Here is a 20,148-nt window from a genome sequence, read left to right on the forward strand (position 1 = left end):
GCAGACACCCACCAGTCGCCAGTCGTGGGTTTCAGGAGCGTCTGTGGGCCGCGCGGCCCCGTTGGGACGAGCACGCGCCCGAGTGGGGCGCGCCCGCGCGCCTTTGTGTCCCGGCGGTTGCTCAGCAACCGGCTGGCGGGGGCGCCGCGCGGCCATGCAGAAGCCGGGCGGGACCCTGAGCGCGGCGATCCGGGAGCACCTGAGGCGCTTGTGTCTGCGCGAGTTCCCGTGCGGCACTGGCAGCTGGGTGCGGGCGCCGGCGGGGGCGGCCGGGGGCGGCCGGACGAGGGACTTGCGGGGTCTGGGGGACGGACAGGACGGACCAGGGGCGGGAGGGTGGGCCCTAGGGGCCGCCAGCTGCAGGATACGGCTGATCTGGAGAGGCCTGAGGAGGAGGTTTGGATCGGGGCATTTAGGGAGCGGCCTGACCTGGGGTGGGAGCTGGGACACTGCAGCGGCAGACGGGATGGCTCCCCCAGAGCGCCCCCCACCCCGCCTGATCAGAGAGGAGGGCAGGACCCTCTCTCCTGAGCACATCAGGCTGACCTGGGGTAGGGTTTCTCAACCTGTTAGAGACACCAGCCCTTACACCTTCCTTTTGGCGTGAAAAGCTTTTCCTGGGGAAAGAGCTTCTCAACCTTCAAGTGCTCCAGAACACCTAGGGAGAGGCCCCACAACGCGGAGTGCGGGGCAGGGGCAGGGGCAGGGGCACGGGCGGGGTGGGGGTGGGGGGTTGGGGAGGGGATGGTGGTTTCTGAGCCGGCTCTGTCCTGAGGCCTGCAGAGGCTGGTGGGTCTGGAAGAAGCAGCTTCCTCCCTCCTTTCCTGTCCCCTTGTCTCTAAGGCCAGAAACACTTCCCTTCTGAGGCTTCTCCCTGGGAAGCAAGTCTGGCTCAGGAGAACTAGAGCAGGTGTGTCTGCCCACACCGCTCCCCCCCCCAATAAGCTCCGTGCTCTTGCTGGGGCTGGGGGGCATGACAGGGACAGCCCACCGTCCCTCAGAGGTGCACAGGAATATCCTGAGAGTCTGGAACGTTTCCCTCACACTTGCTGGAAAGCTGGCACCCCCCACATTGGTAAAGCACTAAGGGGAGGTCAGTGTTCCTCTTCTCATAGAGGAGAAAACGGAGACACCAATCAAGGAACTAATTCACTTGTTTGTTTCATCAACAAACTTTGTTGCACACCTACTGTGTGTGCCTGGCGTCCTTGAGGTGCTTTTGAGTTTCACTGATGTCTCTCAAGGGTCTCCCAGAGGAAGGGCTGGGAGACAGTCAACTCTGGGCCACTGTGATATGTAAATACAGAATTCACCTTTCCAGCCTTGCCACTTCTTCCTCACAAACCTTTCCTTGGTTAATACATCCCCCAGATGACGTTTTGCACCTTGTAGCTTCTAGTACATAAATCTTTCTGAAATGTTTGGGTGCTTTCCCCTGTTTCTTCAAGGTTCCCAGCTTGAGTAACCTCCTAAAGGCAGGAATGTAGTTCTCGGTCTATAGTTCTATCTGGGGCTAATAAAAATCAGTCAAAACTATTGAGTACTCACTGTCTAAATGTCTAAGCTCTTTGTCCCTGATTGTCCTGAATATTACAATCTGCTCTATTTGGGGCGTCTCGAGTCCTGGAGAGGGCTGAGTTACTGAGCAGCGAAATTCTCCACCTGCACCACTGTAGAATAAGTCACGCTTTCTTCCTCGAACGTGGCGAGCATGGAAGGAGCTGGTCCCCAGAGAGGAGGAGGCCGGGAACCCTGGGGAGGAGACGGTGGAGGCGCTCCTGGGCCTGGTCCGAAGCCCCAACTCACCCTGGGCTCTGCCGGAGGGCTCCAGTGCAGAGGACCATTTTCTGAAGGAACTGGCCATCCGGAATCCCCTGGTGCTCAAAGACACCTTCTTCTACTCCTACTTCAGGTCCCTTCGGGTGGTGGACAAGCAGGTAAGAGCTGGGAGCTGCTGGTGGGGAGGCCATCCCCCTACAGAACTGCAGAGTCCTTAGGGTGGGACCTCAGTGTTCAGTGGGAGGCAGGGTGGGAAGGTAGTCGTGCCCCCCAAGTTAAATTTCACCAGCCCCTGCAGCAGGGAGGGCCAGCGGCTCATTTGTTGTGTGTCTTTCCTCGTTCCCTGTCCCCGGGGGTGGGGGAGGGGTCATCCAGGTGTGTATTGCAGAGCTGACGTCTGCTGCACCCTGCGGTAGGCCCCCTGGGTCCTAGGACAGACCTTTAAAGTATCTGTATTGATTTTACTTAAACTTTGGGGGCCCGGGGTTAGGGAGGGTGGGCATAGTACTGTATGTTACTTTCTGTTACGAAAAAGCTTTCTTCGCTTCTAGCAAATAACAGAGCCCCAAAACTGCAAACTCAGCCTTCCTCCCTTCGCTTCTCCTCCCCAAGAGAAACTGTGAATTTACACAGGACTGGGCATGGGGAGTGGGAGCCACTCCTACCAATTTGACCGGGACCTTGCGGGTGTCAGCTCTGAAAGTTTTGTGTCCTGGGAACCTCTCAATCCTGGGCAAACTGGCATGGTCATCAGGAAGGACCCTAATGTCTTTGAGGCCACAGACAACTGAAGATTCACAGACGGAGCTCTGAACTTCGGGTCTGACTCTGCTGCGCATCAGCTAGCGGTTTCTTACGGCCTCAGGGTTCACTGCCACCCAGCAGGAGACAGCAAAGAACATGGCATCCCGGCCCTTGGGAGCTCAGAGTCTAACAGGACACGGAGCTGACAGTTGGACAACACTCCTAGGGGGCAGGGTGGGCTGGGGTTGAGGCACAGGGATCCTGGTGGGATGTGCCGGAGAGCTGCTAGGGAGGTTGGTTAGGGCTGGAAGAGGGTTGGCAGGCGTGAGGTGACTTAGGAGGGGAAGTGGCCACCTGTTGCTGTCCCCCCTGGACCCCATTTCTGCTCCGCAACTGCCTCACCCAGGAGAGCTCTCAGCTTCCTGATCTTCCCTTCCAGGTGAGCCTGGTGGATAAAGGTCTCCTGAAATTTCTGAATCTTGAAGAGTTGGTACTGAGTGCCAATCAGATCAAGGAGATAGACGCCATCAACCTGCCCCCAACACTCAAGGTAAAGGAGCCCAGACTCCCTGTGGCGTCTTTGTGCCGGCTCAGCCCAGAGACCCTGCCCCTGCCTTGTTCTGCCGCCTAAAGGTTCGGCCAGTGTGGCTGTATGCCAAGGGCCAGCCCCAGGCTTTGGAGAGGGAGGCCAGATTCCTCAAAAAAAGTAGAATTTCTATGTGACCCAACAATGCCATCTCTAGGCATATGCCCCACAGAATTGAAGGCGGGGACTGGGATTCTTGCAGCCAAAAGCGGGGCCAACCCAAACGTCCATCCACAGATGAGTGGCTAAACGAAATGTGGTCTCTCCGGACCGTGGAGTGTTGCTCCGTCATAAAAAGGAATGATGCATGCCACAGCATGGGGGAAACTTGAAGACATTATGCCGAATGAAGGAGACCAGACCCCAAAGGTCACATATTAGGGGGTTCCACTTGCATGAAATACCTAAAAGAGGCAAATCCACAGGCACCGAAAGTAGAGCAGAGGTTACTAGGGCAGGGGTGAGAGTGATGGGGAGTCATTGTGGTATAGGACGGGGGACCCACTGTGATGGAGACAGAGCCTTTTGGGGCGATGAAAACTTTGAGAACTGGGAGCGGTGATGGCTGCACAGGTGGTGCTGCTTAGCACCACCGAAGTAGGGAACATAGCAAATCGTATGTATGTTGCCACAGTAAAAAAAATCATTTTTTAAAGATTTTTATTTATTCATTTGTCACAGAGAGATCACAAGTAGGCAGAGCAGCAGGCAGAGAAAGAGGGGGAAACAGCCTGATGAGGGGCTCAATCCCAGGACCCTGAGATCATGACCTGAGCCGAAGCAGAGGCTTAACCCACTGAGCCACCAGGAGCCCCTGTGGTCTCAATTTTAAATTAAATATGGAACTTTGTAGATTTTGTGGCAGAAGGAACTCAGAAATGTGGCTCAGTGCCAGGCTTAGGGAGAAACCAGACAAGGCTTCGGAGCAGAAACCCAAGAATGCGCTGTCATCCTCCACATGAGTCCTTACTCCGGCCCGGGACCCTCTGGCTCCCCCAGACCCAGGCTGCCGTGGGATGAGCGATGCCAAAACGCTGCGCCTGTCCCCATCCACTCCACCATCACCTCCCAAGCCAAATTATAACATTTCCTTCGCAAAAGGAAAAGAAACTTTCCAAAACCCACTGCAGAAATACTTGTTCCCCATATTTTATTTTATTTTCTAATTTATTTTGAGAGAGTGAGCAAGAGAGAATGAGAGGGAAGAGGCAGAGGGAGAAGCAGCTTCCCGCCGAGCAGGGAGCCCCATGGGGGCTCGATCCCAGGACCCTGGGATCACGACCTGGGCTGAAGGCAGACGCTTAACCGGCTGAGCCACCCAGTCACCCATATTTTTCCCCCCATATTTTATTTTATTTATTTTTTTCCCCCCATATTTTAAAGGGAGCCTAGGCGGGCACAGGGCGGCAGGGTCTGAGTACTTCCTGGTCCCACCCCGCTGTTTCTCGGAGAGGGAGGGAGGAAGGCTGGAGAAGGACAGACTGGAGGTCACGGGCACTGTCTCTTTTGCTCCCCCCAGGTGCTGGAGCTCTACGGCAACAAGATCAGCAGCGTGGAATGTCTGTGCACTCGCCCGCCCCCACACCTCCAGCACTTGGGGTTGGGTCACAACAAGCTTCTGGGCCCCTTGGAAAGTCTCTATGTCACCGCAGACTACTGGTAACTCCAGAGCCCCGGACAGAAAGAGAGAGAAGGGTTTAAGCCCTAGGTTTGGGTCTCGTCTTGAAGAACTTAGCTTTGCTCTTTTTTTTCTTTCTTTTTTCCCTTTTTGCCTTATTCTTTTCTATAACTGCTGGTTGGCCACCAGCCCCAGACCTAGGATTTGTGTCTCTGACTGAATAAGCAAAAATTCCCACCGAAGCCCAGGGAAGGGGAGCAATGGGTGGCGGGAGTGCGTCAGACCTTTCATTTTGATGCCTTTAGGGCAGGGCTGCTCAGCTCGGGCACTGCCAACGTCGGAGTGGTCAACGGTCGGTTGTGGGGCTGTCTGTACGCTGTAGGAAGTTGAGTGGCACCCCGACCTCCACCCACTAGAGGCCAGGAGCTCCCCCACACCAGCTGTAACCACCCAAAGTCTGTAGACTCACACCATGGCCAGAGTACCCTGTGTTTGGATTTTTTTATTTGGAAAACATACCTCCTGTAAACCAAGGTAAACTGCTTCATGCCAAGTGTGAATTTCGTAAAAACACAGAAGTGAAACCTCTGTCTTTCACTGCCTTGAAATTCAAAGGAGGGTACCCTGTTCATGGATCTGTTTTGCTGATGTCTTCCCTGTCTTCTTGAAGGCTGACATCGGGTAAGGTTCGTGTGCTGGCCCCTAAGAGATGCTCTTCTTGGGTATTTCCTGTTGACTGACCACCCAGCCTTGCATCGCGGGCTGTCCAGGCCAGGAAAGTGGGGCGGAAGGCGACAGGAGGGGCCCGAGTTCAGTCTGCTGGAGACCAGAGGCTGTGATGTGCTGCTGAAATGTCCTCCCTTCTTACTGCTGTCCTCAGACCCGGCACCTGTTTGCTTTCTCGTTCGTGTGTGGGAAGAGCACCCGTGCCCCCCTTCTGCCAGACCGGGGTGGAGGGCGCCTTCTTTGTCCCCACTGGCATTCTTCTCTTACGTGCCCCCAAGTCCTGAATCACAAGGTTTCCCCTCCATGAGTCAGTCGGGCTTTGGAAGGTATCCTCCTGCATCTGGACCCGTCAAGTTTCACGCACCCTCTTCCCAGGTCCCCAGATTTACTGGCCTCTCTTACCTCTGCCCGTGGCTTCTCCCCACGTGGCTTCCTGCTGTCTTCCTTGCCAGTGTCAGTCTTTGTTGAGAACATTCTAGATGCATGGTGTTGCATCAAGATCTATGGGTGGTACCAAGAGTGCCACTGAGAAAAAGAGATCTCTGTAAATGGAAGTGATCGCAAGCAGGATGTGACCAGGGCCATCTCTGTCACAGTGAGGATGGCAGTGTCACTGAGAGGGGTGGGGGAGGGGCAGTAGAACCAAGAGGTTCTTCTCCCGCCCTCCGAGGCTCCCCTCCTGCCCTCAGCGTGGGCCTGCGGTCTGTTCTGGACACGAGGTGCTGGGGCCTGTCAAGCAGGGCGGGCCCGCACTGGACCACAGCTGCCTGTGCCCATCCCTGCACTCACCCTGCCTCAGGACTCCCGGAGGGTCCCGCTCCCCTTCTAGGCCGAACCTCGTCTCCCTGGACCTGAGCTTCAACGACCTGACGGACCTGCAGGGCCTGATTGCCAGCCTCCGCACCCTCCCGCACCTGCGGGTGCTCGTGCTCCAGGGGAACCCCCTGGCCCTGGTGCCCTACTACCGAGGCTTCACCATCGACAGCCTGCCCCGGCTCTGCGTGCTGGACGACATCACCGTGTCTCCCAGTGAGAAGTATCAGTTCCGGGGGCTCAGCCGGAGTGGGGGTGAGTCAGCCGATGGGCAGACTGGGGAGGGGCTGGCACTGGACCCTCCCCCTCCCCAAGCCTCTGCTCTCAGGTCCACCATCGAACTGGGTGGCCTGTCCCCGCAGCTCCCCAGTTAGTCAGGGGTAGCTCACCTTCCTGATCAGAGTTCTCTCCCAGATTTTTGGTCCCTGTCACTGGGATCTGGAGACAAGTGGTAAGGAGGCTGAAACCATCCTAGGCCAACAGGAAGCATTCTATCAACCCATTTCTGTACTTTTGTGATGGCTTGAGATCACCCCCTTGTGGCCCACACCACAAGCTGCATCAGGGCCTTCTCGAGGTCAGGGCAATGGAGTTTGGTAATCATAGCTTCCGGTCTTGTGTGCCAGGCTGTGCTAAGGTAACATCGAGTCTTTATCTTTAAGCATCCTGTAAAGCAGCTCCTATCATTCCCGTTATACGAATCCGGAAAACAAGGCTTAAGAGGGGTATCTTCAAGTCCCTGTTTGAATTCGGCAGAACTGGGATTTGAACCCAACTCTGCAAACCATGAGGCTCAACGCGGGAGGAGGGGAGAATGCAGGGACCTGGCTGGGCCTGGCCTCCCCTGCCGTCCCGCTCACCTCTGCCCCTTCCCCTCGCAGACCTCTTGGCCCGTGAGGCCCAGCTTGTGGTGACTGTTGGAAATGTCAAGGGCGTTCTGGACACCTCTATCCTGGACCCAGAACCGGGGCCTCAGGGCCCTTTTATCTCCTACAGCTATTACGTGACCTACGACTTTGTGGAAGACGAAGAAGGAGAAAGAGGCGCGCGCGGCGGCGTGCTGGCTGAGGTGCGCCGCGCGCTGCCCTTGCCTTCACGGGCTCTCCTGTGAGGCAGAACCGCTTCCTGGGGCCCAGAAAACCCCTTTACTCCGAGCTTTCCGGTTCACACTCTACTCGGAAGGGAAGCGGCTCTGTTCAGCCCCTTTCTTGCAGCTCGAGGTACCTGCGCTCACCTTCCTTTGCCCTGGAAATACAAGCAGAGGCCTCTCAAGGAGCAACATTTACAACCAGCCTGGCTGTCCCCCACCCCGTGCCTCCCCCTAGTCACCTTCTCGCCAAAAGCAGACCCGAGGGTATCCTCCAACCAGGAGAGGCGGGGCACACCCGAATTCCTGCAGAAATTTTACTGCTCCTACTCCCAACACAGACCTCTCAGAAGTGGCAAGACGGGCATTTTAAAAAAATATATATTTTATTTATTTATTTGACAGATCACAGGTAGGCAGAGAGGCAGGCAGAGAGAGACGGAGAAGCAGGCTCCCTGCTGAGCAGAGAGCCCGATGTGGGGCTCGATCCCAGGACCCTAGGATCAGGACCCGAGCTGAAAGCAGAAGCTTTAACCCACTGAGCCACCCAGGCACCCCCAAGACGGGCATTTTTAAAAACTTCCTGCCCGAGCCCGCGCGTTTGTTAGGGCTTCAAGTTCCCAGCGGCGCAGACACCTGCTCCCGCACAGGCGCGACGAGAGTCTGGGTCTCTCCCGCAGATCGTCAAGCCCTCGCCCAGCACCGAACAGCTGGATGAGGACATCCCTGAAGAGCTCTTCGGGGAGGCCGAAGACTCCCCGGAGTCCGGGCTGTCCAGCCAGTCGGGAGAGCTGGAGGAATCGGGGGGCTCGGAGGGCTCGGGGCACCTGCCCAGGGTGACCGACTCCGCGGAGGAGCTGGCCAAGCTGCGGCCGCGAATAGATCCCCGGCTCTGCCCCTCCCCGGGGTAAGGACGGAGGCCAAGCTGGAGCAGGGGGCGGGGAGTGGGGGGGACGGGGTCCCGCGAGCTCGGTCCGCACCCCCTCCCGGCCGGACAGCAGGTGCGGCGGGGTTCAGTGTTCCAGGCCCCGGGAGCCCTCCCGCTCCCCGGACGCAGCTGCACCTTCTTTCCCCGAACCGCCAGGTGCTCGGAATGCGGGGCTGGCTGCAGTCCGCGCGCAGGTGAGAGAGGGGCAGCCCTTCCCCCGCCCTCCGAGTTGAAGACCTTCCCAGTCCGGCTTTTCCATTCATCCGGGATTTGCTCCGGCCTCTGACCCGTGGTGTGGATCTGAGTCGCGGGTTCTTTCCCACGCACCCACCCCCAAGGCCCACCACGTGGGCGTCGTGCCTATCAGGTGTTTTGGGGGGTGTTTTTTGTTTGTTTGTTGCGTATCACATGTTTTGTCTTACTTGATAAAGAATCTTTTTTGGGGATGGAGAATTTCACAAGAACTTGAAATCACTTCTCATTTAGTCTGGAAGCTCCATTAAACCGAGTTTTAAGTCATTGCAAAACACGAGCCTGGTTTGGGGCTTTTGTTTTCGTTTTTAACAAACTTCCTGCTATCAGCTGGGTTGCTATCTGTTTCTTCTGAGGACCAGAACTCAGAAAACAGAATCTGTGGCTGAGTTCTAATGAACCGAGCCTTCGCCCCCACAGATTTTGCAGCCCATGCCTTAGTTTGGAAAGTTAGTTAGTTTCTCTTGAAGCTAAAAGAGCTTTTAAATTTTTTTAATGACTTAAAACCTCCACTGAAGGTACATGATACAGGCTTATGGAGAGTATGGGGGAGCTGCCCTGGGCTGTGGGGCTGAGGTCCTGTGGGTGACAGTGAGGGAGGCGGCTCCCCCAGCTGTCAGAAGAGGGGGAGCCCTCAGCCAGCCCCTAGCCAGGCTCCCCAGTAAACCCCAGCTGACAGCCTTGTGGTGGTGGTGGTGGTTGAATTTTGGGAAATAGCAACAAAAAAGTAAGAACCACAAATGATTCTGCTTTAAAAAAAAAAAAAAAAGTCAGTTAGAAAATAAAGGTTTCTTCTCCTGTATCCATTGAACTCATGCCATAGAATGAATTACTCTTATTTATTTATTTATTTATTTAAGGAGGCTCTACATCCCAGGTGGGGCTTGAGCTTAGGACCCCCAAGATCGAGAGCCCCCATTCTCTCCCGACTGAGCCAGCCGGGCGCCCCAGAGGGAATTACTCTGAATGGTTTTGTGCGTAGAGTTCCTTGTTTTTTTCTTACACACTCATATATATGAACCTATATACACCTATAATTTTTTTTTCTCAAAAAATGTACTCATATTCTGTCTCAGTTTGAAATGTGCTTATTTCGCATGTGGCTGTGGACACACAGACCTGTTATTTAAAAAACAACAACAAATGATTCAAATGTAACCCACATATACAGAAGAAGCCACCTTGCGGCCAAGTGATGAGGCTCAGGGAACCACTGCCCTTGATAAGAAACAACAGACCAGAACCTCCGAAGGTTCCTTATGCCCTTCCCTCCTTCCAAGGGTCACTGTCAACTCAACAAACACCATTAACTCGTGTGCCTCTCTTAGACCTTCCTATACATGGCATCGGGCAGTAATGCCGTGTACCTGGCTTCCCCGGTGACGGCACCCCGTCTTCCTCCGCCCCCGCCCCCAGGACTGTTCTCTTCAGCACCGTCCGCAAGCCCTGGACTGATGTCATCCCCTGCCACTATGAGATGCATCACACGCTCCGGGACTTGGTGCCCCTCAAGGCCTTCCTGCTGGCAGGGACCACCGTGACCATCGTGGAGGAGAAGGTGGGTGACGGGGTTCCCACGCTTCGTGCGTCGGTCCCCTTGTCCCGTCTTCCGATCTTCTGTCAGGGCGTCCCGGGCTCCTGCTGCCTTGTTGGTGAGGTCTCCGTGCCTTTCCGGCAAGATCCCGGCCAGCCCTGCGCCGGCCACCTTCACTCGTGGCCACCTCACTGTCCCCTAGATTCTCTCCTGGCCTGCAGTGCCTTCAGCTGTCGATGCTGTGTTGTCTTCCAAGAGCGGAAAAGGGGAGAAGGACAAGAAGGGGCAGAAGGACAAAGACAAGAAGGGAAAGGACCGGAAGGACCAGGCTGGGAAAGCGGAGAAAGAGACGGTGCCGAAGGTGCGGCTGGGCTGCCCGGTGCCCAGGGCGGTTGCGGTGGCCGGGGGTGCTCTGGGCACGGTCCCTGCCAGGCCCTATTCACTCTCCCTGCCTCTGCCCCCAGGAGCAGAAGGCGTCCAAGAAGAAGGAGCTTCCTAAGGAGCTCCGGCAGGACCCGCCCATCCTGCGAGTGCTGGGCAGCGGCTTGGTGGCCTTGGAGCCCCTGCTGGTGGGGGAGCCACTGGTGTCCGAAGTGTGCAACTTCGGGGTGATCCGCACCTTGGAAACGGACAACCTGATCGCCCTCAGGGTAGGGGGGGGCCCTGCCACACCCCTCCCCACCGAAGCAGTGCTGGGCCGGGAAGGGCTATGCAGGCCTCTGAGCCTCCTCTGGAAGGCCCCATGTGGGCAGGCCCCTGGGAGGCACGGGGGGGGGGGGGGAGAGGGGGAAGGGAAGGAGGAGGAGGAGGAGGGGGGCCTCCACCCTGGCCTAGAGCTGTGCCCAGCTCCCAGCTCGCTGCAGCCCTCTTAGGTGTGAGGAGCCCCACCAGGGGGCGGGTCAGGCCCCCTCCTTCCTGGGCCTGGGGGGGGGGGAATCTGCAGCACCCCCCCCAGCATCCCTCAACTCCAATAAGCCTCTCCCGTTCTTTCTCTCAGGATGCAAAGAAGAACAAGAACAAGAAAGCTAAAAAAGGTAAGAGCTAATGATGGCACCGGAGAGTGGGGAATGTTTCCTGAGGACCTTAGTCTGTCCCATGTGATCACAGGCCACAGCCCGGGGGGGCTTGTAAACAACAGACATTTATTTCTGGCAGCTCCGGAGCCAAGGAAGTCCAAGACCAAGGTGCCAGCGTCGCTAGGTAAGGGCCCACTTTGTGGCAGCCCCTTCTCGATGCGTCCTCATGTGGTGGGAGGGGTTCGGGGACTCGCTGGAGCTCCTTCTGTAAGGATCCTGATCCCATTCTCGAGGCTCTACCCTCATGACCTTGTCACCTCCCAGGGCTCCCCTAAGACCGTCGCTTCTGGGGGTCAGGATTTCAACGTGCAGATTTTGCAGAGACAAACATTCAGACCATAGCAGGACCTGGGGAAGGAGCAGCCTGATTTGGGGCCAAAGAAATGGAAGGACCGAGAATCATATCTTCTAGGCCCTACCCACCCTAAGGACCCAACCCTCCATCTTTCCTGTGTCCCTGAGACAGGGGCAGCCAGCTGTGGATCGTGCTACGGGCCGGAGAGGGACCTGGGGTAGGAGGCAGGCGAGGCGGGAGGGGGCTGGGTTGGGCCTGGCCCCGGGGTCCTTCGGGCTTGGCAGTCTGGGGCCTGTTTCAGGACATTGGCCGTCTTTGCCCAACTCGGAGTCTGGGTTTGGTCCCGGAAGAGGGGGCAGTCACCGAGGTGTCAGAGAGAGGAGGGCTTTGGCCTGGAGCTGCAGAAAGAAGCAGCTGGCGTGGAAGGAGCGCGAGGAGACGGCGCCTGGCTGCGAGGCGGCCGCAGGGCCAGGCCGGGTCAGAGCAGCCCCACTCCCGACAGCCGGACCGGGGACATGGCCAGGGCCCATCTGTGGGTGAAGGCCGCGGCAGCACGTGGCATTTCCACATGATGGGGGTTCCTCGGCAGCAAAAAGGAACAGAGCTCGGCCTGGGTATACCTGGAGGAACCTTGACAAGGAGACGGTGAGGGAAAGAAGCCGGCCACAGAGGGCCACGTGGTGTGTGAGTCCGTCCATGTGAAATGTCGCAGGACAGACGAGTCCACAGGGACGGAAGGTAGACCAGTGGGGCCTGTGGGAGAGGAAGGGGAGTGATTCTAATGGGTACAGGGTTTCCATGCGGAGGGAAGGAATATTCTGGAATTACATCATGGGAACGTTCGAACAACGTGGTGAACATACTAAAACCCACAGAACTGTACACTTAAAAAGTTAGAATGCTGAATATGATGAGAATTTTATCTCAGTGAAAGGAAGTTCACCTAATACAACAACAACGTAAAAGCAAGAAATGCTGAGGGCCCGACCTGGAAGTGGACGGCAGAGGCGGTGTGGAGGGGAGGCGCCTGAGAGGGACCGGCGCCGGGGCGCGGGAGAGGCTCTGCGGGGGGGTGCGTGGGGGGCTGCGAAGCTGCACCCGGGGCTGGGCTGGGTTTTGCACCTGAGAAACCCGAAGCGTGTGGAGTGCCCGAGAAGCCTTTCCCTCTCCTGCCCCTTGTCTCCCCCCGCCCCCGTGCCTTGTCCATCTCCTCTGCCCCCACGCCAGCCAGCCCCCATGGCCACCTCGCTGCCGGGCCTTCCTCCCACGCAGCCGCTCTGCCAGGCCCCCCACAGTCCCCCCGAGTCACTTCCCTGCTGGAATTTTTTCCATGACTTCCTGCTGGCTGCCTCCCAAAGTCCGAATGCCCATGTTCTGTGAGCCCCGCGAGCTCTGCCCAGAATTTACTCGGCTGCTTCATCCATCAGATCTCAGCGTCGGTCGGGTGCCTTGTTAAGGGAAGCTGAGCCTCCAGGTTAGCCTGGGCTCCCTGTTTTCTTCATAGCATCTGGTGGGTTTTGTCATTGTTGATGTCGTTGTTGTTGTTTTGGTTTTTTGGCTTTTTAAGAATTTTACGTATTTGTCAGAGAGAGAGCATAAGCGGGGGAACAGCAGGCCAAGGGAGAAGCAACTCCCCGCTGAGCAAGGAGCCCGATGAGGGACTTGATCCCAGGACCTGAAGGCAGATTTGGAATCAATTGAGCCACTCAGACATCCTGAATCTGTTGTTCTCATCTATAGTACTCAGCCCCGTGCAAACGATAAGAGATACAAACCTATGTGATTGTTTTATTTTTATCTTGTCCACGACACTGAAACTACAGGTGTGTGTGTTCGGGGTGGCGGTCTGCGCCTGCATTCTTTAAAGTCCTAGAACCCCTAGTCCCCAGCATAGTAGGCTATCAACATGGGTTGACTCAATGAATCAGCTCATAGGTGGTATTTAAAACCATGAAAATATGTGTACTTATGTTGACAGAGAAGAGGAAAGGATTGAGCCCAGCACCCCAGGGGACCACTACAAAATTTGAGCAGGAGGGGACCAGACCTGGAAGGATCACATTAAACCATGTCCTAAAACAAAATTCAAAGATACTGAAAGGAATACAAAACTACCCCCCAAGTTGGGGCGCCTGGGTAGCTCAGTCTGTTAGGCATCAGACTCTTGATTTCAGCTCAGGTCATGGTCCTCAGGGCTATGAGATAGAGCCCCACTCTGTGCTCTGTGCTCAGCGTGAAGGCTGCTTAAGATTCTCTTTCTCCCTTTCCCTCTGCCCCTCCCCCAACTCACATGCTCTCTCTCTCTCTTTCCAAAATAAGTAAAAGCTTAAAAAAGATAAAAGTACCCAAGGTAAAATTCACATCTACCATCCAGCAAAAAAACTACCACACTTGCAAAAAAATTTTTAATATATAAGGGGAATTTATCAACCGTAACTGACTCAGAAATGACTTATGTGTTAGAATTAGGAGACAAGAACATTGAAGCAGTTATTATAATTATGTTCTATATATCTAAAAAGCTAAAGGGAAGATGGTGGTATGTAACAATATGGACTACAAACTAAACTTTCAGGGATGAAAACAACCATGTCCCATCAGAAATACATTCATTGGGATTAATGGAATATTAGATAATTCAGAAAAAAGGATAAGTAAACTGGAAGCAGTAGAAACTACCCACAGTTAAACTCAGAAAAATGGTTGAAAAAAATTAACAGAGCATCCGTGTTTTGAGACAAATTCAAAGGAACTGATGTCCTTCTAGTTGGAGTCCCTAAAGGAGAGAGGGGTAGGCAGAAAGCATATCTGAAGAAGTAATTGCTAAACTATTTCCAAGTTAGATGGAAATTATAAATACACCAATCCAAAAAGTTCAGTGAACTCAAAACTCAAGAAGCATGAAGAAAACTAAGTCAAGCTACATAGTAATAAAACTGCTTAAAATCATTGATAAAGACAGAGGAACAAAGATAAAGACAACAGCAGTCTTATCATCGGGAAAATGCCAAACAGAAGACAGTGAAAGAATTCTTAAACACTCAAAGAAAAATAACTGTCAACTTAAAATTATTTTTTTAAAAGATTTTATTTATTTATTTGAGAGACAGAGGTCACAGTAGGCAGAGAGGCAGAGAGAGAGAGAGAGAGAGAGAGAGAGAGAGAGGAGGAAGCAGACTCCCTGCCGAGTAGAGAGCCTGACATGGGGCTCGATCCCAGGACCCTGAGAGCATGACCTGAGCTGAAGGCAGAGGCTTAACCCACTGAGCCCCTCAGGCACTTACTCAACTCAAAATTCTTTACCCAACAAAAATATCTTCCATAAACAAATGTGAACTGAATACTTTTCTAGACCTACAAATGCTGAAAGAAAGTATCACCAGCATACTTCTATTACAAGAAATGTTCAAAGAAGTCCTGTAAATGGAAGAAAATACTAGATGGATCCGAATCTGCACAAAGAATTCAAGAGCCCTGGAAATGCTAACTGTGGTTAAATATAGAGACTCCTTTCTTATTATTTAGCTATGTTTAAATGATTGTTCCTTGTTTCATGGAAAGATACACTGCAGTGCCTACACCACCAGTAGAATGTAAGGATAGCAAAGAGACGAAGGGTGGGAGTAAGGAAGGGATGGCAGTGCATCACTGCATCACCATCAGGCTCCTATTTCTGTGTGAAGTGTCATATCCCCTGAATATGGAAACTCAACGGACCTAGAAGAGCCAAAACAACTTTGAAAAAGAACAAAGGACATACACCGATGGACTTCAGGAAGGACCCACGCAGATATGGACATACGATTTACGATCAAGCCACCGGGTTAAGATGGTCCTAATTTTTTTTACACTTCTGTAAATCCTTTTATAGTCTGGCTTAATTGACAGTTGCATTGAAATAGCCGCATCTGCCGTTAATCTCTTGTGTTGCAGTGTTTGAAGTGGATAGAGAAAACCCAGTCTCATGGATGTGTAATTGGAAAAGGGAATATTTTAATAGACTTTCAAATAATGATATTTTTCTTTGATAGTATGTCAAATTTGACAACTAGTAGTTTTTTAAAGGCTGTTGCAGAGTGAAAATCTATATGAATGCATTTTTGGTAGTCAGTTATGTTAAAATCCATTCATTGGTCTGCATTGCCTCTTTTTTTTTTTTTTTTTTCCATTGCATTTTGAAGGGCTGTCTTACTCATGCACAATCTGTAACATCAGGCATTGGTTATTTGTAAAATACTGGTTCACTGAGTATGCAGATCTTTCAACTGTTGACACATTTCATTATACATCATCCAAAAATCATGTTCCGCACCTATATCATTAGAAGAGTCTTTGAGGACTGGGAAACTGTTAACGTTCATGGTGGTAGATACAGTATTTCAAAATTCTAATTTCTACTGGAAAGCTCAAATGTTATAAATTCATCAAAATGCGTTCCGTTGTCTTCCGTGAAATGCCAGACTTCATGCGCTGTTTAGAAAATAGCTGCCAAATAGTCACGTCGGAACAACCGCGGTTAGGGTTCTTCCAGGTGAGGACGGCGCTCCCAGGCCCGGGCAGCGGCTCGCCCTGCAGCTCGCACAGCTGCGCGCGTCAGAGGACGACCTGATGACAGGTGGTCCCACTGCTCCTCCCTGCGGGGAAGGGGCTGGGATCTCGGACTCGCAAACCGCGCTGCCCCTGGGCTTGGAGGACGGCTCTGCCGGTCCAGGGCGGCCGAGGGGCAGCCGGCACGTCTCTCGGGACTCACACACGCGTGTTTTTATTTCTCAGAGAAGAATAAGTCTGCGGTTCACATGGACGACGGCGACTACCAGCCGCAGCCCCTGACGGTGGAGGTGCAGGTGCAGCTGAGCCAGTACCGCTCGGCCGAGGAGGCGCTCCGGGAGCTGTCCCTGTAGCGCGCGGGATTAAAGGCTGTTCTGACGACCGCGGCTCCGCGTGCGTGTGCCCGGGAGCGGGGGACCGGCTGGGGGCGCCCCGCGGCCTCTCCGCCCGCAGGTGCGCCGCGTGTGCGCGAAGCCGCGTGGGGGAGGGGTCCCGCGGCGCCCCGGAGCCCCGCCCCTCCCGGAGCCCCGCCCCAGCCGGGCGGGCCTGGCGAGGCTAGAGCTCGGGTCCCGGCTCCGCGGCGCGAGCTCCTCGCCTGTCCGTGGCTCGGCGTCCCGGCTCCGGTAGGTCCGCGGGGGGCGAGTTGAGCGGGCCCGGGGCCGCCGCTGCGGGGGGCAGGCGTGTCTCCCCGTGCGGGAGGGGCCCGTGCCTCCGCACCGCCCGCGCACCCGCGAGGACGCTGGGTCTGGCGGCGGGGGGCGGGGGTCGTCTCCTCGTCTCCCCGCGGGAGGCCGTCGGGGCCAGGCGGCCTCCTGCTGCCCCTCGGCTTGTGTCCGCCGCGGGGGCCCCGCTCCGTGCTCCGCCGACCCCGCCGGCCTTCGGCCCCCCCAGCAGCCGGCTAGAGGCCGTCGGGAGGCGTGAACTAGCCCTTGGCACTTCCCCTTATTGAAGCGTGTCGGGACATGGAGCTCCCAGGGCCCGAGACGGCTGTCGCCCCAGAGACACCAGCAGACCCTCAGGACTCGGCGCCGCTCTCGCAGGGGGGGTCGTGCCCTCGCTGAAGCCCAGGCGCGGTTAAGAACCGGGCTCTTGGGGGCTCCCAGTACTGGGGACCTGCACTGGGCAGGTACCGAACTGGGGCTCGCAGCAGTGTGTGGGCCGGGGAGCCGGGGGTCGGGGGACGGCCCTGGGCCACACGTGGAGTGGGGGGCGCGGGGGCGCGCAGCCGGAGCTCCGGAGCCAAACCGTCGGCCCTGCGCCCCGCTCCGCCGCGGTGCCGGCCCGGTACTCCCCGCCCACAGCTGCAGGTCCTCCCGCTCGCTGCTCCGCGGCCGCCGCGCGCGTCCCAGCTGCGGCGTGGGGCCGGGGCCGTGCGCGTCTCCTCGCCGTCTCCCCTCCCTTCTCCCTGCCGTACTCCTTCATCTCAGCCGCAGCGGGAGGAACCTTTCAAGCGCTGTGATTTCTGCCGCCGCCTCTGCTAAACCCTCCAGCGGGTCCCTGCTGGGGTTACAGTAAACCCGAGCTGCCCCGCGCCCCTCGCCCTGGCCTTTAACGCCTGCCTTCCCAGGCCGGTGCTCCCCGTCCCTCCCCTCCCGGCCTTCGCCATCCGCAGAGGCGTCTCCCCTCCCCCTCCTCCAGGAGCCTCGCTGAACGCCGCCGGCCACCCTTTCCCCGGGTCTTTGCGGTTGGGTCGCTTCGTTCAGAGCTTTCGGACCCACCACGGGCTGGAATCCTCCCGTCGCGGAAGGCCCTCGCGCTGCTTTCATGTCTCTGCACCGTCTGAAGTTCGGATTGGTTTTGTTTGGGTTTCTCTCTTCCACGTCCCTGGCAGCTGGAAGAGATGCTTTTGTCCCGGTGGCAGCATGGTGACCGGGATGGGGCGACTGCGGGTGGACTGGGTGGGAGCAAAGGCCTGTTGGACAAGGACCACATGGCGGTGGAGGTGAAGGGAAGGGGCTGGAGGCCTGGCTTTGCCGCCCTTGATCTTGGGCAGTGTCCCCCGCTACCTTCCACTTCTGGGCCTTCGCTCTGGACTGCGGGGTCCTTGCTGGGAGAAGCAGAGCTGGGAGAGGCGTGGACTCGGGGGGGGGGGGGGCCCAGCCACAGGGGAGCAGCCGGCACAGGCCTCCAGCTTTCCTACTTGCTTTCATGCCCTTGTGTGCGAGGGGTTTGTTCTTAAACCCTCTCTTAAGTGACTCCTCCAAGAAACTGGTGGGAAAGAAGAAACTTCTTTCCAGAAGCTGCAGGAAGAAACTTGAGGCGGATGTGAAGGGTTTGTCCTGTGGTTGCCTTTCCCTGGAGGAGCAAACTCTGTAAGGGCCACGCCCGGGGCTGTCCTCTCTGGGAGACCCCGCGCAGGGCCTGCCACCAACGGATCAGACTGCACAATTTTGGGGCAGGGCGATGGTTTTAGAGTCGAGGGCCCTGAATGTCGGGTTTTGTGCTTAGAATGAATCTGACTGGAAACTGAACTAGCTGTGTGTCGTTTTCACTGTAAGGTACTCAAGTTTTCTGGGAAATGAGGAAAGTGCTCACGGTGCCTCAGGTTTCTGGTGTTTTATTTTTTTAAGTTAATATAAGTGATCTTGACACCCAGTGTAGGGCCCGCACTCACCACCCCAAGATCGAGTCCTGTGTGCTCTTCCGACTGAACCCACTGGGTGCCCCAGGGTGCCTCGGTTTCAAAGCAGCTGCAAGTCCTTTGGGGAGAAGGTGCGCGAGAGCCCCCCGATGCCCACAGAAGGCAAGGGCTGGCGGAGCGGGTGTGCTTGGCCTGTCCCCTGGGAGAGGGACTCTGGAAAGAGCCAAAGGACTCGCTGGGAAGAGTAAATCGAAGACCGGCCAGCAGGAACTTGGCTGCTGGGTGGCGGGCCGGGGAGGCAGAGGCCGGGCGGGGGCTGCGGCCGCTCACGCGCTCTCTCCCCGCAGGCCCTGCCATGTCCCGCCGGCTGGGCTGGCCTGTCCTGTACAGCCTGGCGGCACTGCTGCTCAGCTGCCTGCTCTTCCTGAAGAAGGAGGCCAAGCCGGTGGGGGGCTCCGCGGCCCGCCAGCCCTTCTGGGCTCCCCCAGGGCCCCGCCGCAGCCAGTGTCCCCCCAACCACACGGTGGCTAACGTCTCCCTGTCCTTGCCTAGCCGTCACCGCCTCTTCCTGACCTATCGTCACTGCCGCAACTTCTCCATCTTGCTGGAGCCTTCGCGCTGTGCCGAGGACACCTTCCTGCTCCTGGCCATCAAGTCGCAGCCTGGCCACGTGGAGCGGCGCGCGGCCATCCGCAGCACGTGGGGCCGCGTGGGGGACCGGGCTCGGGGCCGGCGGCTGAAGCTGGTGTTCCTCCTGGGGGTGGCGGGCCCTGCGCCCCCCGCCCAGCTGCTGGCCTACGAAAGTCGGGAGTTCGACGACATCCTGCAGTGGGACTTTGCGGAGGACTTCTTCAACCTGACCCTCAAGGAGCTGCACCTGCAGCGCTGGGTGGCGGGTGCCTGTCCTCACGCCCACTTCATGCTAAAGGGGGACGACGACGTCTTCGTCCATGTCCCCAATGTGCTGGAGTTCCTGGATGGCTGGGACCCAGCCCGGGACCTCCTGGTGGGAGACGTGATCCGCCAGGCCCTGCCCAACAGGAACACCAAGGTCAAGTACTTCATCCCCCCATCCATGTACCGGGCCCGCCACTACCCGCCCTACGCCGGGGGTGGGGGATATGTCATGTCTAGAGCCACCGTGCGGCGCCTCCAAGCGGCCGTGGAAGAGGCCGAACTCTTCCCCATCGACGACGTGTTCGTGGGTATGTGCCTGAGGAAGCTGGGCGTGAGCCCCACGCACCATGCTGGCTTTAAGACATTTGGAATACGGCGGCCCCTGGACCCCCTAGACCCCTGCCTGTACCGAGGGCTCCTCCTGGTGCACCGCCTCAGCCCCCTGGAGATGTGGACCATGTGGGCGCTGGTGACAGATGAGGGGCTCAGGTGTGCAGCGGCCCCCTTGCGTCCGCTCCAGGGGGCGGGCTGAGTGAGGAGAGCCCGCGCTGATTCTCCCCTCATGACGACAAACTGAGAACCGTGCCCCTTACCCTGAGGGTCTATAGGAAATGCTAACCTCGCTTTTGTACCCCCCCAACCTTGCTAACTCTGATTAAAAACACCGAAACCTCGCTTCACCTG

The 20,148-nt window shown here is 56.5% G+C and overlaps 2 protein-coding genes across 4 annotated transcripts; both read left to right on the top strand.

The window, feature by feature from the left end:
- On the top strand, nt 1–16,366 carry LRRC43 (leucine rich repeat containing 43). The gene is made up of 12 exons (XM_032309508.1): nt 1–247; nt 1,677–1,937; nt 2,963–3,073; nt 4,629–4,768; nt 6,283–6,521; nt 7,148–7,335; nt 8,034–8,260; nt 9,950–10,091; nt 10,270–10,428; nt 10,532–10,717; nt 11,065–11,101; nt 16,212–16,366. The coding sequence occupies exons 1-12, from the start codon at nt 155–157 to the stop codon at nt 16,337–16,339; spliced, it is 1,911 nt and encodes a 636-aa protein (XP_032165399.1). The 5' UTR covers nt 1–154; the 3' UTR covers nt 16,340–16,366.
- A 159-nt stretch (nt 16,367–16,525) lies between these two features.
- On the top strand, nt 16,526–20,139 carry B3GNT4 (UDP-GlcNAc:betaGal beta-1,3-N-acetylglucosaminyltransferase 4). 3 transcript variants are annotated; one of them, XM_032309505.1, is made up of 2 exons: nt 16,526–16,609; nt 18,915–20,139. In XM_032309505.1, the coding sequence occupies exon 2, from the start codon at nt 18,923–18,925 to the stop codon at nt 19,994–19,996; it is 1,074 nt and encodes a 357-aa protein (XP_032165396.1). In that variant the 5' UTR covers nt 16,526–16,609; nt 18,915–18,922; the 3' UTR covers nt 19,997–20,139. The 3 variants fall into 3 exon arrangements, with proteins under 3 accessions (XP_032165396.1, XP_032165395.1, XP_032165394.1); XM_032309504.1 differs by lacking the exon at nt 16,526–16,609 and adding an exon at nt 18,606–18,698; XM_032309503.1 differs by lacking the exon at nt 16,526–16,609 and adding an exon at nt 18,651–18,729.
- Nucleotides 20,140–20,148: the final 9 nt, after the last annotated feature.

The sequence above is a fragment of the Mustela erminea genome, chromosome 13 (genome assembly GCF_009829155.1).
Source record: "Mustela erminea isolate mMusErm1 chromosome 13, mMusErm1.Pri, whole genome shotgun sequence".
Classification (NCBI taxonomy): domain Eukaryota; kingdom Metazoa; phylum Chordata; class Mammalia; order Carnivora; family Mustelidae; genus Mustela; species Mustela erminea.

Bases quoted from the DNA above. Each gene is read 5' to 3' on its own strand.
- LRRC43 (XM_032309508.1), top strand. From the start codon at position 155: ATGCAGAAGCCGGGCGGGACCCTGAGCGCGGCGATCCGGGAGCACCTG. The intron at 6,522-7,147 runs GTGAGTCAGCCG...TTCCCCTCGCAG, and splicing joins GGGGCTCAGCCGGAGTGGGG to ACCTCTTGGCCCGTGAGGCC. The intron at 10,718-11,064 runs GTAGGGGGGGGC...TCTTTCTCTCAG, and splicing joins ACAACCTGATCGCCCTCAGG to GATGCAAAGAAGAACAAGAA.